The 17,872-nt window shown below is 38.2% G+C and overlaps 1 protein-coding gene across 1 annotated transcript in view; it reads left to right on the forward strand.

Moving 5' to 3' along the window:
- Window positions 1-9,565, forward strand: part of stau2 (staufen double-stranded RNA binding protein 2) — a 120,272-nt gene extending 110,707 nt beyond the window's left edge. The window contains exons 14-15 of the mRNA XM_038268656.1: window positions 6,331-6,396; window positions 8,156-9,565. Of these exons, the coding sequence (XP_038124584.1) occupies window positions 6,331-6,396; window positions 8,156-8,191 (102 nt within the window). The 3' untranslated portion in view covers window positions 8,192-9,565. The remainder of the gene's footprint in view (window positions 1-6,330; window positions 6,397-8,155) is intronic.
- The last annotated feature ends 8,307 nt before the right edge of the window (window positions 9,566-17,872 follow it).

Here is a 17,872-nt window from a genome sequence, read left to right on the forward strand (position 1 = left end):
AATTTGCCATCAAATAACATTGGAGAGAGAGAGAGTGCAAATATTTTTGGTCTTTTTTTCTCATTCTTGGTATCAATGCGCTAATAACACAATCACCAGGACTTAGTAATGAAACAAGTTATTTTTCCAATGATGCCTCTAAAGCAAGACCATTTTTTTAGCACAAAGCTTGTTCTTAATACAGTCCATTGTTGTGTTGCTAATGGTTAAAAGGCCTATATACCATGGATATTAAAGTACGTATACTTTCATTTTTTCCCACGATAAGCATTCACCCCAGCACCTTTAACTTGGCTGTCGTTTTATACTCCTGTTCTATAGTTAGTAATATTATGCTGATTATAAATGAATGAATAGGAATTTATTTCAGACAATTTGACAAACAACAATAAATGAATAAACCAAATACACACAAGAGAGACTAGTTAACATCAACCAACCCAAACACCAATTTCCAAATTTTCTAAATTCACCTGAACATAAATAGAAACAAAACCCTCCACCAAATAAACCTGTAGGTATATACAGCCAGAGAAATGACATTGATTACATTAAATCATTGATGTGTATTTCAAAAATTTCAATGCTATTAAAGGAATAGTACACCCAAAAAATGATTAGCCTTCATTTTCTACTCACCCCCATGCTGAACAACACTCTGGAGTACTTTTTTGATATCTCAAATGCATCTGGAGATCTGGGAGGCTTCTTGCTGTCTGCTGACATTCAAATAATGGAGGTCTATAGTGCCCGAGGCAGAAAGGTCCATAAAAGTCCACAAAAAACGTGTCAATATTCCTCCATACTGGTCGTCCAATGTATTCCAAGTGTCCTGAGTGGGTAGCATCCAGAATTTACTCGAAACAAAGTCATTTAGAATGTTTTTAGAGCATAAACAGTAGTGTATAGGATTTCCTGAAAGCGCGCACATGCGCGATCACGACGCTACGGAAGCCGGCAGACCAAACCAGATGAAAGTGCGCATTCAGCGTCTGCTCTTCCAATAATGCAAGCGTAGAAGAAGAAATGTGCCGTTTACCTGTGCAAAGAAAGAAACAACGAAAGAAAAATGTCTGAGGACTTCAGTGTTGAGGAAGAGCATGAGTTCTTTGCCGAGCTGAATGCGCTGGTTTGGTCTGCCGGCTTCCGTAGCGTCGTGATCGCGCATGTGCGCGCTTTCAGGAAATCCTATACACTACTGTTTATGCTCTAAAAACATTCTAAATGACTTCGTTTCGTGTAAATTCTGGATGCTACCCACTCAGGAAACTTGGAATACATTGGACGAGCAGTATGGAGGAATATTGACACGTTTTTGTGGACTTTTATGGACCTTTCTGCCTCGGGCGCTGGGCACCTCCATTATTTGAATGTCAGCAGACAGCAAGAAGCCTCCCAGATCTCCAGATGCATTTGAGATATCAAAAAAGTACTCCAGAGTGTTGTTCAGCATGGGGTTGAGTAGAAAATGAAGGCTAATCATGTTTTGGGTGTACTATTCCTTTAACTTCTTGTAATAAATATAAATTCTTTTTTGGGTATACAATAATCATTGTCAGCAATTTACCAAAAAAAAAAGGTCCAACAACTGTTTTCTCCCATTTTAGACGATTCAAATTAGCTATACAGCTCCCTATGACACCGGCGCATAGCATTCGTCTCAACAGTTGAACGTTTGAGAGAAAGCAGCACTGATCTGTATATTTATCAGCATCAGTTCATGCCAGTTATGTTGACAAAGAGCATTCTTAGCAACTGTTTTTGGCTAACACACGGCAGGTTTTCAATTTAAAAATACAAGTCACATCCATTATCACCCTCTTGTGAGCACTGTCCACAATAATGTGGTCAGTGATGGGTTATTCAGAACTGAGACTAGTTTCTTGGGTCATTATTTAAACAAGAGGATAAATGATTTGCTCCCAGGTGTTTCTTGCAATAAAATCTCTATCTCTGAATAACTTATTTCCCAATACCACCTGGGCTAGAGGAAAGAAACACTGATTGGAGCAAGTGGCAAACACATGAGAAACAACAACCAATGGAAATATTATTTTAATAACTATGGATTTTATTTTTTGACCTGTCAAAAAAAATAAACCTGTAACATCTTTGCATTTAATGACTAATAGAATATCAAATTAGTGTGGGTATGGTGGAGAGCCCTAAAACTCCTTTGGGGAGATTATTGACAGTGTCAGGAAAAAAAGCAGGCCTTGTTAAACTTATTGGTTGATTCTTCATCCTCAGAAAAGCCTTTATACTTTGGTGAAGTATAACTTTTCGAAGTATCTTAAAGATAGAGTGACCTACCTTTTCTATTTAGTACAACATATTCAAAGCGAGTGTGCTTATTTTTTAAACTGGTAATTTCCTTAACAGAGAACATCCCATGTCCTTTCCTACTAACCCTCCTTTAGTTGAGATAGATGGAATACCTCCACCTTACACCTCCACCTTTCTCCTCACAGCCTCAGACAAAACACAATCTATAGTGATGATGCTCCAAAGAATTGCCGTCCTCTAATGACAGCTAACTCATCACATTAAAAAAAATTATGACTTTTTTTTTTACATTTCCTACAGATAGAGCCAATATTTGTCTTGAGCTGTGCGTCCTTCGTTGAGCTGCTACGCCCTTATGCCTGCCTGTCGTATATCAGCAGCACTGCCACTGTCAGGCCCCTGATTTATGGCTGTTTATCTCCGGCCCCTAACCCACTACCCCTCTCCCCGAACTCCAACAGATGGTCCCTGGCTGTTTACTCAGGGACAAAAACACTTTCAAACTCATTGAATAAATACGACAAACAAGAAGTTTATGGGGAAGGTGTTTGTGATTGCAGCGTACTAATAGCGGGAGAAAACCTTTCTTATTTTGAAAGGTGTGATACCAGTCATGCGGTTTAGTGTAAACTACTTTTTTTAATAGGGTTTTCCATTAAACACACATGTGCAACCATTTTCTCTTATTAAGTCATTGCAAACATACTTTTGGGTTTTAATTTATGATTAGTAGAAATGTAATTGTAAAGCTTTCGTTCGTCTGTCATGTTTCACTCGGCTGTCGCTTTAAATCTCTTCTAGCATATTCAGCTTCTACATCTCGCTGGGTGTCAAAGCTTCACAAAAAGAAAAAAAAACACATTGTGCCATAAATTGTCTGTTAGACTCTTGGTGGGGCTTCAATCAATCTCTGGGTCTCAGGGGGTAAAAGCTTTAAGTAACCCTGACAGTATCAATTTTTCAAATCAGTCCAGCTATTATTGCTCTACATTATTTAGTACTTTAAAGTATCAAGTTGGGTTTTTTCTTAAATTGATAGATACAACCCAGATTTTGACCCTTGCACCTGTCAGTCATTTATTACCATTCCTTGGATGTGTTTCTCCTTGTGCATAGGGAAAAAAGAGGCTTTAATAATTTGTGATGCAAGACCAGAGATTAATTTGTATTGTCTTGTCCCATTTATAATGCATTGAGTAAAAACATTGATTTGGCATGCAGCTCTTTTATTTTTTATACTTTACAAAAGCATAAAACATACTTCTTTCATGCAGATGTCTTAAGTACAGATGAGTATTTATAGAGATGTTTCAGATTTTCCTATCAGGGAAATAAGTAAACTCTGAAGTAGATTAAATAAGAATGGCTTACAGATGGATGTTGGTAAGCTTTATAATGAGGGACTCAACCAATCATCGCCTCTCACTTATCTACTGAGCACTGCCACTTGTGGTTTATCTTAGTTCTAATTAACAGTAATTGAGTGTAATGGATACAGGATAGTATTGGCCTCTGGTATAAGAAACAGATGTGCACTGATTTATTTATTTTTTTTGTGTGTGTGCAAAGCGATATTCATAAAACAGTCACAAAGCAAATAAAGATAATTTTTGTTTAATATATATACTATGATTTAGCTGAACCAGAGACTGTTTCTAGCTTCAGTTTACATGTTTCTCCTAAAGTTGACAGATATGCCTTTCTTTTACAGAGAATCAAATAGTAAAACAAACAGCAACACAGAATATTAAAGTTACCGGTATGCTTGTGCTAAGCCTGACAGTAGTTCAGTTTTACACCGTTTTCCTGGATGCTAGCCAGGTGTCTATTGCCTAAAATGCGGTTAATCAATGTGTGTTTCTGTCATACCATTAAAATGTTGCCTGATAGGAACCCGCCTCACAACATGACGTTTGCTTAAATATCTTTTAAAGCAAAACACCATGCATCAGTCTAAAGGAATAAAAGTGAAAGTTTTAGATATGTCAGTTTAGACAAGTAGGAAAACTCTCTCCCAAAGTTCAGTGAACCACAATCCCTAATTGTGCCTAATTTTGGCACAAAGTAGGCCATGCAGTTTGGATTTTTTTAAAAAGTCTTGCAAAGAAGAGCAATCCAAAATCCCTCCTCAGAGATGTAACGCAGATAATAAACGGGTTTTTTCCCTCGACAAATGAATCTGTGTTTGGAAACTGCTTTTTGTGTTTATTCACGTTATCTTATGTCCAGTATTGAGATATGTCTAAATGCTTTTTTTTAAATAATGTTGTTTAACACGCTAGAAGTTAGCAACCTTTCTGTGTGTGTAGTTCACATAGAGGGTGTATTCCTGCCATAACTCTGCATTTTTCAATAGGCAAAATCTATCTTATTTTCCTTGGGCATCTGTAGGGTACGCAGCCTTCTTATTATTTGCTTATAGTGATGCTCTCACTCTTTCGCTCTAAAACTAAATAGTTCTCTTTTAAATGTCTCCTTAAACCTCTGTGCTTCCTCTTCTCTCTGTGGCAGCATTAATCCAGGAGTCTGCTGCTGTTAGCCTAACCTGCTACTGCAGAAATCATCAACTTCTACACACCTCAATCACATGACTGGTTCACCAGAGTCCAGTTAATGACCTCATTATTTGACCCGGGTGTATTAAAGATGTGGCATATCTAAAAGGTGAAGAACACCAGACCTCAAGCGCCAGAATTTAGTAGCCCTTTTGCAAGAGCTTAGCTGCATTCACTGATCCACATAAGGAGAGATGATTCAGTTTCTAATTGCTTGTTTTGGCTTATCAGGCTGAGATTTATCCAATTGTGTGTAATAGTTAAGGTGTCTAACCTGTCTGGACCCAAAAGTCCCAAACGGCTCTATTGGTGATATAAAGCTACGGCACATACATCAGTAACATGTTTAGGTTAGTCTGCAATGCTTTAAATTAGCAGCACAAACATATCAAAACAACCTATGTTGTAATTAATGTAGAAAATAATTTGCAACTCCTCACAGCTGAAACACTGATATGTTTGATGTGATGTCATTCCCAGACCCAATTTCCCAACTTTCAAGGCAAAATAAAACACAGCATAGATTCCCCCCATTACACAATCTGCCCACACATTTCTGACAGAGATGCAGAACACATCTGGAACAAATTTTTAGGTTGTAGTTGAAATCTGCTTGATGACTGAACCAAACTGGTTAAGATAACTTCAGTTTTGAACAGACGAATCTAGGAAGCGTAGATCTGATCCTTCAGATTTTTCTTTTTACCTTAAGAAGGTTTGAATTGCTTCAAAGCTAAACCTAGGCATTCTGCGTTAGCCGTCAAGTTCCAGAGGTACCTTAAAAACCTTGTTTGTTTGCACTTCTTCATACAATAAAAGCAGCACAAAGCCGTCTCACATCACTACCAGTCCAGCTATTTTACACAGAATGTTGGGGAAGGGAAATTACATAATTTTTTTAGCTCTAAGCTTACAGATATAGATTTCTTATAGTTTTTTTTTCTGTAGTTCTGGTAGCAATTATCCCCCAAAATGCCTTCATGTAAAAGATTTCAATCTAAACACCATCTCAGCAGTTTTACACTGTTTCCCCTCTCTACCAAAAATCAACCATAATTGCATCCTTATACAATTAGGAGCACAAACATTATGAGCAAACAACGTTTTTTTCCTCCTCGTCCATTCTGTGAAGTTTTCAGAGCTTGTGGTTTTGATTTACAAGTGTTAAAGACCTGCCACTTCTGGTTCGGCTGCGGCCACCGTGAATACAGATGTCACTTGGTTTGATTTAGGTAAATGCGGTGCAGCCAAAACACAAAGTGGAAATGTTAGCCCAATAATGCTGGATAAACAGTGAGAGGAGTGAAGCCAAAGACAACAGAGAGCTAAGGGAAAGTGTCCTGCTGGCATCAGGTTTCCCAAAGTTAAGTGTTATTTGAAAAGCAGCTGAAGGCTGACACTCACTCTCTTCCCACCCAGTCTCTGAACCCCTCCCCTGCCTCCTAACTCACACAACCATCTGTTGTCCCCCCTCCCCTTCTCTTCTCAGGCTGCTCTAAGTGCCTTGAAACAGCTGTCGGAGCAGGGACTGGACCCAGTGGACGGCCCCATCAAGGTACGGTAGGACCTGGATAGCTCCAGATACGAGATAGGTGCCTGTCCCAAAATGTGATTGTGAATCAACTTGCAACGTGCAAATCATGTAGCACTTAAGGCTCGCCTATCAGGGGCTTCCCCCCAACTACACACACACTTGTCCATCAGTTCCGCTCATCATTTTTCTGGAATTTGGAAAGCAACAGTAGGCGTATGTATTTTACATAGCCGCTGCTGTCAGCGGTTCATGTTTTGCATGGGTGCTATCTCCACTAAATCTCAATCATTATAGACGAGGGGGGTTTTCTCCATGAGCCTCTCCCGTATCTACTTCACGACAAGGAAATGAGGGAAGGAAATAGGATGGATGACTGTAGGAAAGTACTAAAGGCTTCAGCTGGGTTTTTTTTTTATGAGGAAGGAAACCACTTTCAAATTTTTCTGGAGTATTTTCATAGTAGGCGTGCCTCAAGATAGCTTTTTTTTTTTCTTTTCAGAAAAAAAGGAACAAAAGTGAGGAAAGACGAGCTCTGTTATGGCAGCCAAATGGAGATGTGACAGTAATTACACCCAAGCACTTAGTACATTCCCAAAGGAAGAAGGAAAGAGACCCTCTGTATTAATGCCATTTTTTTATTTTAAAGTTTCTTGCACTCTTCTTCCTTACGCCTTAATTAAACCCAGTGGATACAATCTTATTATAAATCTAGCTGTGACGGCCTCAGAGGTTTGTTAGTGATTATTAGCGCACAGATAGCTATATGAGAAGCATATCAGACAGGCCGGGGATAAAGTCGGTTAAACAGAAGAAGAGGAAGAATTGAGGAATTTAACTTTATTGTCACAAGTACAAAGCAACAAAATTCACTCTCTGCAATTAACCCATTCCCTTGGAAAGCAGTTGGCTGCCATTTTGCGGCGCCCGGGGAGCATTGTGGGGTTAAGGGTCTTGCTCAGGGACCCACAGTGGTAGTCCGTGGGAATAGGGCTTGAACTCAGAACCTCTGGGACACAAGCACAATGCCCTAACCACTAGGCCACCCTTCCTCCCCAACTGCAGTAGTTGTAGCATCAATCTGAACGAAAGCTTTTCCTCAGCAAGGACAGCGAATCTCTTTAGATGTAAGAGAAATGAAATTAAGTTACACGCCAGGAAAGATGAAGGGGTTGGAAAATGGTCAGATGTTGCACAAGGCTTGAATTCATTGTGGAAATTCACTGATGGATGATATAACGAGCAGTTAGATCATTGGTCAAAAAACCCAATCCTCAAGAGTTGGTGTCCTGCAACCTGTAGATCTGTTTCAATACACCATAATCAAATAAAAGCTTATTATCAGAGCTCTATAGGGAGTGTTTATAAGGCAGTTTAAGCAGTTTGATTCATGTCTGCATAGGTCGTACAGCACTGACTTTTCAGGAGTTAAGTTTGAGATTTTAGATATTTCACTTTCCAACCAGACACTCTCCTCAGCCTTTCTTTCTTCTCCTAAAACCCAGTATCTGGTACATTTTATCAGGTAGTGTGAGACAGATTGAGTACAAGGACTTGTTAAGTGGCCTGAGTCACAGGCACAGCCCTTTCTTCCCCTGGAGGTTTATCCTTTAGAATGGCTCAGTTTTGAATGAAAAACTCCACAGACTGAGTGAATCCCCACAAACTTCCCACCAACTAGGAGAGAATTAACCACAGAGGGAGGGATTATTCCCGACATTTCTAGACTGATCGGACAAATCCTTTCCCTACTCCCTAACGTGGGCTTCATTTGTTTTTTCAGACCAGCGAACCGTGCGGGAGCGAGGATGGACATTAAACAGACTAACTCAGGCACCACCACTCAGGTCTGCAAGGATTCAAAGGCCGTCGTCAAGGAGCTGACAACCCCCCACCCCCCCCCCCCCTCTCCCCATCCAGCTACAAACACCTTACACCCAGAATACCCCACTCCCCCCCAAACCCAACCCACAACGATTGCCACTGTATCCTGCAAAACCTGTCAACATGCAATAGGGTGGATGTGCACCGAGAAATTACCGACTAAAGCACCATTACCCGTGTCTATGTGAAGACAACACTCTCCTAACGCGTTTATCGATGATTTCAGTCCGAATTTAGCCAACAAAGTTGATGCATAATTAATGAGATAACTGCATGGTACTGTGTGAAATCAAGGGAAGTCCAAAGCGATATACTGCATAGACAATTTGTTCTCTTTGGGATAGATGTTGGTATGGTTAAAAACAAATATGTACATCATGCCATTGATTTATGGAAGAAACATTTTAGAACAGAAACCGACTTGCGTACCGTAGCTTTTTAATTATTTTTTTTCATCTGAGGTATTATGTTACCTTTTTTTAAAAAATTTTTTGTTATCTTAATATTCTAACAATGCTTGAGTACTGTATTTAAAATTAACCAATGCCAGTGCTGTGAAAGTTGTAGTTGTTGTCTTCATATATAGTCACCCAGCTTACCTTGTATGCTGACAAAAAAAAGAAACTGTTCATCTATATGGATGTGTATGACTTTGCAAGAGTATCATATTCCAAAAAAAAAAAAAGAATGCCACAATTTTTTTTTTTTTTTTAATTTTGACAAAAAGGACAAAACTGGTGTTAGAAGTTTATTCTTATTAGAGGTGTTTTAACACAACCCCATACTGTCACCGCGCCACTGGAGCAGAGAAGGAACTAACGCAGAGGCAAAGGGGAGCCACTGCTTTACTTTTTAACTCGAAGGAAAAGGCCGATTAGGATTAAAATGAACAGAAGACTGGATACGATCAGAGCAGAGTCCAAGTCCTAGATAGAGTCGGTCGGTTCTCAACCAGTGAAAAGTTCTCACCTTTCCAGTGAATCTGTGTCAGTGGATGTTTCCCTCCTCTCCTCTCCCCCTCAACAGTTTTGTCGATCACATCTACACCCATTGTGTGTGTTGTATTGACTTACCTAAGCATCAACTGGGTGCTTTTAATGCCTGCTACTCTAAAGTGCACCATTTTAAGGAGGAGAGTGAGCCTGTGACTGAACTGCAGACTCACGCTCTCCCCCTCATCCCCATAAATGACACTTTGGGTCACTTTGTCCACTGACGTTGAGGATGTGTGTTCTTCTTCGCTGTGAGTGCAATGTGTCATAAGGCTGTTTCTGAAATGCAGTAAAAACACCCCAGTTCGTGTGAAAAATTGTCTGTTTTTTCTTTTTCAATATCCAACAGATTTTACGTTTTTTTTTTACTTTGCAGAGTGGGAATCGGAATGTTACAAAAACTTAAATGGTATCATTTCCTGTGTCTTTGCTATTCTTACTGAAGCGTTTTTAAGTAATCGCCATAAAGCCAAATGGACATCAGATCAGAGTTTATTTATAGGTTGGTGACTGTTGGTAAGTCCGTAAATATTGAATCAGATAACAAACATTAAAAACATCTGGATATGAGCCTACATTTGGAAATTAAGTCTAAAATACATATATAAATTTAAGATTAGTATTTGTTGTTAGCACATATATACATGTGCCATTTCAAGTTTTTTTTAATCTGTGACAGAGAATGAGTGGTTAGAAAACATACAATTACAAATTTCTGAATATAAATACTCTGATGGAGATGTTAAACTGCGTACTAGTGTCATGTGTTATATGTTTTCAGAGGATAAGCAGTGTAATGTTTAGTTACTGGGTTCTGTTTTCTTTTCATTTAAAAGCCAGTTGATGAACTACATTCAGGTGGATTACCACCACCACCAACTGATGAGTGTAACAGCTTCATCAGGGGTTCTAGATTACTTTTCTTAACTTTTTGATCTGAACACATAAATTCGGAATTTGTGTTTGTATTGTTGGAAAGTTGTAACTTGTATTTGTAAGTTCAATATTATCAGTTTCTCCTGGGGTTTAATTTTCAGATAATGTTAAGCCGGACATACGCTGACATTTTCACGATGATTCTCCAGCCGTACGACACCTTTTCGGTGGTTTCAGCCTCATCGTGCGTCCTCTATCTTTTAGTATACAGGAGGTACCGATGGGCGATCAGCCTCTCACGACCACCTCCCGATCAGGAATCGTTAGGTTGGGAGAAAATCAAACATGTTTGAAATTCAGACGGCCCTTGTGAGGTGTTCGTGGACAAATCAGAACTTCGCATATGTGCAAACAAGGGAGTAGCTCTTCAAGGTTGACGAGTCTCTGGTCGCTGATTTAGACGTGTGGTTTTTGGACGTGCAGTGCGAGCAGGTAGAGCGTCAGGCCATACAGTGTAAGAACGTACATCGTGAGCTGTGAACTTTTAAACCCTGCGATATCATCGTACAGTTTGAGCTGTGGCTTAGTAAAACAATTGAAAATATCAAACAGCGTATGCCCAGCTGTACCTAAAACCTAACCTAAAAAAGAAAAGAAAAGAACGTTTAGATTTACTGTTGTACCTGATTTCAACTGTTGAACTGTATCCTTTTTTATGACTAAAGTCCTGCAGAGTTTGCAGATTTTTTTAGTCAGTTATTGTGGTTTGGAGCAGATTAGCAGTTAGTAACCCCCAGGCGGTATTAGAATAAGCTTTTTCTTTTGAGTCTCTTAGATGACTAAAGTTAGCAGCTAGTCAGTCGTGGAGATTTCAGTTGTCTGCAGTAGCTTTATAGCTTTTAATTCATAAGAATGCAATATCAGTGATTAATCTATTACAAGGTTACCAAACGAGTATACAAAATTTTAAAAAGTCAGATTTTTTAAATAAATCAATTTAAAATCTTCCCATCTGTGATGGGAAACCAAAATAGCAAACAGATTTGCTTCATAAACATGTTAACCAGTTTAAGGGTGTTCTCTGTGTGTGTTCACCCATGAATACACTTTTAACCACCTTCTAAACTAATAGCACCAGCATTCCTATCAGCAGTTATATCTGATCAAAAGCTGAACTGCTGTAGTTTTTCTCTGTCATTTCTTCTTTTATGGTGCTTCATTTAGGCCTGGTGTACATGACGAGTCATTAAGTACAGGATTTTTTTTTTTTCGGTTACCCTCATCTAAATGAGGTTTTAATTATAATCTCTGTAGACTGACCAATAATACAAATCTAAAAAAATGGTGCAACCTCCCTGCCACAGCCTTAGTAGGCAGAATATTAACATGGACAAACAGTCCCTGCTCTTAAACCTGCACCACTAAATTAACTCATAATTACAACAGCTCCTGGTCACTGATTAAATCACCACTTTGGTTTTTAAACTTGTTCACTAATGCTCCATTGTCGGTGAAAATGTGCAGCCCTGGGTTTTATACAAACCTTAGGAACAACAAAATACTTTGCTTAAGCTAAAGCTCTGTCATATCCACGGGGCTGTAGTTGGAGAGATGTCTGCAACAACGTGATGGACCTCATGGTTTCATTCAGGAGGTTTTAAAAAGGTTCACTGCACATATATACCATGAGTAAAATTATCTTGAATTAAACTAAAATTCTATTAACCATGTGCCTCATTTATTTAAAAAAAACACAAACTAATAATAATTCAGCCATAGGAGACACCAAAGGTACCGATCTCACAGTTTCCAACCACAATCCTTTAAAATTTCCTGCACAAAAGCCTCAACAAAGGCAGACAGATGCAGAAAGGTAAGTGTATTTATGGATCATTCAGCTCTTGGCTCAGAAACGCCTCCCTTACTCTGAGCAAATGATAAAAACAGATTCTGCCTCCACCATTGAATATTTATACTTTACTCAAATCTTGTGCTCATGGGTTCTTTAGTTTTTGGTGTGAACTGACTTTGTGTAGTTTACAATAAAAATCTGTTGCTATAAATGATTAGGATGGGTAAAAGAGACCATCCTTTATTCTATTGAGACTTCGCTCTTCATGTCAGAGATGCAGGAGAATATACTGCCTTAGAAAAAATAACAACAGTATTGCCTTCCTACTTGTTTACTATCATAACACACAGTTTGATGAGGCTGCTTCGGATTATTTGGGACACTCTGACCTTTTTCACCACTAATGTGTAACACTGCAAACAAAGTATTGTAGAATGAATTCAAAGAACAAACTGGTTATCTTTCTGATTAGTTCATAAATATTACTGTATAAGTGTGTAGCTAATAGGATTTTGAGTATGATTTTTCTTGAAGAATCCATGTCAAACTAATCAATGCCTAGCTAACCAGCAGTTCTTTCTTCCTATCATCCTCTTTTACATGGTTCCCACGTAACTCCTCCAGATCTTCTGTCCGCTGGCGAGCTGACCGCCTGTGCATCACCAAAGCGCCTCTGCTTCCACCCCCTATTAGTGAGACGGATGAGTGAATGGGACAGCGGCGGTCCAATCCAACCGCACTGACTAATGGACTTCTGTTGGCAGCTACATCTGCTTACCATTGAGGAGTGCCAAAGCTGTTCTCTTACATTAGCAGCAGATCTCTATTCCAGAACCTTGTTCAGTTTGTAGGAGACCAGCGTGAGCGTCTTTTGGACACAGGATGAAGTACCTGTCTTTTTATCCGTCTGTGGTGAATTGTGAACCTCAGTGCCCCAAATAGACCAAAATCAATTAGATTGGTGCCATGAAAAAGCAAATGCCATTGTCATTGATTTTTCCGCCTGACTGATGTTCCATTGAGCACCATTCAGGTTCTCTTAATTACAGCCGTATTAACGGGGATAAAAAGCTAGAGGAATCCTGTCCACTTTATAAATGTCCGTAAAAATGATCAAACTAAAAGTCTCAACAGTTTTTTTTTTTTTTAGTTTCTTGAAAAGATTGTCATACCTCTACTTGGAGTTTACTCTGGTATGAGAACATTTACTGTAAAACAGAAAAGAGTCCAAATTCTCTGTCGTATTAAGAATGTTTTGACCTAAGCAAGTGTGATTAATCCCAACAGGATTCCTGTCATCTCTGTGGTTTTTAGAAACCTTCAAAGTAAGGTCAAAGCTTAGGATGGGTGTTTTCTTTTACAGAGAGGTCATTTTGTTCCGCCTAGAGATTTAAGATAAGCTGTTAAAATCAGTTTATGAAGAGAATTGCTATGCTTTTGCTACATTTAACAGACATCACATATTAATTCATTCAGCCTAAAAAAGGAGGGAATACCATGTTGCTGTGCATAAATCTGTAATGATGACAGAGAAAAAAGGAGATTGATCTAAAAATGCTTTCCTGGCACCATTTTTTAAGATAGGATTCATTTTAGTGGCTCTTTTCACATCAATATTGGGGAAAGTTCATGTTGAGAAAATCCAGTCACACAATATCTCAGATTGGATTTAAGATGTTTTTTATTTTATTTTTTTTGTCATATTTATGGAGAAAAAACTCAAACCCTCTACTTCTGCCAATAAAATCTAAAGCTTCAATAGTTTTTAATCAGATGATAGATTTAATCAGCATCATCTAGGGTTACTTAAAGATTTAAACTAGTATGCAGCCTATTTTACAGTGTAATACAATTTATACTTTTTAATTGCAACAACTTTGTGCACAAATAGCTTGAAGTGCAAGAACAACAAATAAATAGATTTGATTAATAAGAATAATGAACTTAAAAAATAAACATATAATTAATTCAAATAAAATATCATGCCTATTCTTAAATAATGGAAATAAAATATTGCCTCAAACCAGGTAGAAAATGAAGTTTAGACCCTATGCTGGTGCAGTGGATCCTGGGTTCCTCCTGGTGCATGACAATGCCCGGCCTCATGTGGTGAGAGCATGCAGGCAGTTCCTGGAGGATGAAGGAATTGATACCATTGATTGGCCCCCATGCTCGCCTGACCTAAATCCAATAGACCACCTCTGGGACATTATGTTTCGATCCATCCGAAGCTGCCAGGTAGCACCTCAGACTGTGCAGAAGCTCAATTATGCCCTGGTCCAGATCTGGGAGGAGATAACCCAGGACGCCATCCATCGTCTCATTAGGAGTATGGCCCGACGTCAGGCATGCATACACGCACATAGGGGCCTTACAAATTACTGAATACCATTTTGAGTTGCTGCAATCAAATTTCAGCAAAATGGACTAGCCTGCCGCATCATTTTTTCACTGTAATTTTTGGGGTGTCTTTGAATTCAGCCCTCTGTAGGTTGATCATTTCCATTTCCATCAATTTATGTGGCATCCTTTTGTTCCTAACACATCACCCAGTCCATATCAGTATAAATAAACAGCATGATTTTTTTGCCGCATTAAGATCTGATGTGTTTTCTGTGTTTCCTTTTTTTGAGCAGTGTGCAATCAAAAGTTCTCTTTAAAAAACTACCTTCACCCACACATCTGACCTTTTTATATTGCACTGTTTTCCTCAAGACCTCATTCCCTAAAACCTTTGCTTCCCAGCTTTTCTTTTTACTAAGTAGCTATAGCATCAGTAATAAGTCTGATAACTAGTATTAATTTTAGCAGCCATTTTTAAATTTAGTTTCAGTTTTAGTCCAGTTTCAGACTCGCTTAATAGTTTTTATCACATTTAGTCGACATCATCCCATTTTTATTTAGTCTAGTTTTAGTCGACTATAAGTCGAGCATTTTAGTCTTTATTTTAGTCCAAGAAAATATAATTTTATTCGTTTAGTTTTAGTCAACAAAAAATATCAACATTTTAGTCTAATTTTAACCTTTTACTTTTTTGTCAGCAGATAATATTTAACATTTCCTAAAATTATTTCACATTTCAACATTTTCTCATCTTTTTGATAAAAAAAACAACACAATATTAAGGAACACATGCAGGCATGGAAGATGTTCTGACAATATTTGCATATTTATTTTGAACATAACCCACCTTGTTTGTACTACTGATCTGGTTTCAGGTATATCTCACCTGCTCCATTCAGCACCTGCAGCAGTCACAAGGAGATCACAGGCCCTCCTCAGAGCTACCCAAAGATTTGGGTAGATCTCAAATCTCATTTTTAGAGAAGTTCTAAAATGCTTGTCTTAATCTTTTAAAGGAATATATTTGTGTTTATTTTTGTATTTTAGATTTCAGACAGACGTTAACCATACAGCACTCAATACAAACTGAAACCCACTTTATATTAGTTATGTTTGTCTTATTTTAAAGGCTTTTAATTAAAAAAAATTCCCTAACTTTTAAGCGCTAATATGTGATCCTGAAAAGCAACTCCAGCTCTGTAGCAAACAAACACAGCAGTTTGAGCATGTGAGTAGAGAACTAGCTCATGACATCTTTGCTGACACCAATTAGGAAATGATTCTTTCCTCTTGTTTTTCTCTGGGGAAGTAAAAGGTCGACTACATAACAGCTGCAATAGAAATGGTTGGAATTTCATTGTTCTGCTCCCAGATGGCTTATCAAGCAAACAGAAACACATTTTCACAGAGGTAATGGCATGGATGGGTGTTTTTGTTTGCTGTTAGGCAACAGAGAATATTTCTATTCTCACGTTAACTGGGATTCTTTGCCAACCTTTTTGTGGGTCGCAATGTTTGAAATGTTTATCCTCACTATTTGTTTCAGATGTTTTTTCTTTCGCCTTTTTTAATTGGCATAAATATTTCACTTGTCTTACATCTGCAAATGTAGGGCTGCAATTAAACACAATCACCCTCTTTCACTGTAATATATACAACATAAGGACTAGCGGTTGAAAGTAACAACGTACAGTTACTTGATTATTGTACTTAAGTAATTTTTTAAGTATATTTTCTTGAGTAATGTTTTTGGGGGGTTACTTATATATTTCAAAGTCAAATATTGTACTTTCTACTCCACTACATTTAGCGGAAGCTGCTTCAAATGCGATTTCAACATGGCAGATAGCAGCCCTTCGGACTAAATTAGGACTCTGTTTTAGAGATTTGCATGACAACCTGCAAATGTGAAAAATTCAGGGCAGATATTCTTTGTAGTTTATACATTTTATTAAGGCGTTAGTGGTTGTCATGCAGCAAGTTGTTCTGCAGGATGAGTTGTTGTTTCTTTGTGGTAATGCATTCAACATTAAACCTCTATTTCATAATGAAACTTAGAGGAGAATCAAGACACTCCTGTTTTGTTTTTGCTTTGTTTTTAAATCAGAAATAATAATCAAAATTGCTGTTCTTCATTTTTTGGGGCCTTTTGATGCTGAAGTTCTTTATAGGTGGTGTAGAAATTGCAGGTGGTTCTATGCATCAATATGATGCTCATACAATAATATATAAGGGGTTTCTGAAAGTTAAAAAGTTTTTTTTTATTTTTTTTTTTTTTTGGCAAAGTGATGTGATTGTCTTGATGCCAAAAAGAGCCCAACAGATTTTAGTTTCACAAGTGGAGCAGTACGGCTATCGCCATAGTGTTCTGATTGATTTATGCATATAAATAGCTTCATTATAATTCATGCAGGGAGTATTACAGATTATATGGACACTGCAATGTAAGTAGAACAGAAGAGGAAAAACAGAAAAAAGGAGAAAACATGAAAGAAAGAGGAGATAAAAGGGAGATAACGATAAAAAAAAAAAAACTTCCGTCTGCTTTATCACCTGCAAAGAGATGTAAAAAGAACAGCACAACCAACGGACATGGTAAAGGTTATACAACAAAGTAACACCTAGATACTATCGCTTAAGTATAAATAGTATTATTTAATCTGACATGTATACTGTGGTAGCTGAAGATAAGAATATGGGCTTTCTGTATGGAAGTGAATCTCTAAGTACCTGGAACCAAGCACCTGTAGTTGTTTGTGAGAGTGCAATTGTGCATGTAAAGTTTATCCAAAGGAGAAATGCTTAATAGTTGTTGTGAAGAGCCGAAGAGGCCCCCCCCAGAGCACTGAGGCCAGCACCGGGAGACCCAAACCCCCAGACGCCCAAAGGGACCCCAGGAGCAAAGGTGACAAGAAGGGGCCAGCCCAGGAAATCCGACCCTAATCCAAGAAAGGAGGAGAGACGGCCCTGAGGAAGTTAAAAGGTTCTTTAAAATTACACAGAAATGTACTGATATTAGAAGATTTTATTAGTACTTTTGAATACTTAAGTATTTTCAAAAGTGAGTACTTCAATATTTTAACTTCCACAGATGATTGACCAAGTAACTTTTACTTGTAGTTGAGTAAGATTTGACTATTACTATCAATACTTTTACCTAAAGGTATAGTGGAGGATGTTTTTGCAGGTGGATCATCAAAATTAATGGTCCTTCTAATTGTCAATCATTCTGGTGATATCTTAAGGCCGTCCTATGTGCTCGTCCCCATTTTTACTTACCGTGGTGAGTCTGACATAGTGGGAAAATTGCAAATGTTCTTTTGGAAAGTAAGCTTGTATGAGTGATGCAAACAGCAACTTTTTAACAGAGCGTGCATGAGGAGAAATGGACTCATGCACACTCTCACGCGTTTAATAGGCATTCCCTCAATGAAGCAGGTACTGGGTTTTTTTTTAAAGTGGAGAGGGCGGGTCTTTTCAAACATTCGCAAAAATCCTCCACTATACCTTTAAGTACTACTTAGGAGTAATTCTTCCACCACTGATGAGAACA

This window comes from Cyprinodon tularosa, unplaced genomic scaffold, assembly GCF_016077235.1.
Source record: "Cyprinodon tularosa strain WSP-4 unplaced genomic scaffold, ASM1607723v1 ctg707, whole genome shotgun sequence".
Lineage (NCBI taxonomy): Eukaryota > Metazoa > Chordata > Actinopteri > Cyprinodontiformes > Cyprinodontidae > Cyprinodon > Cyprinodon tularosa.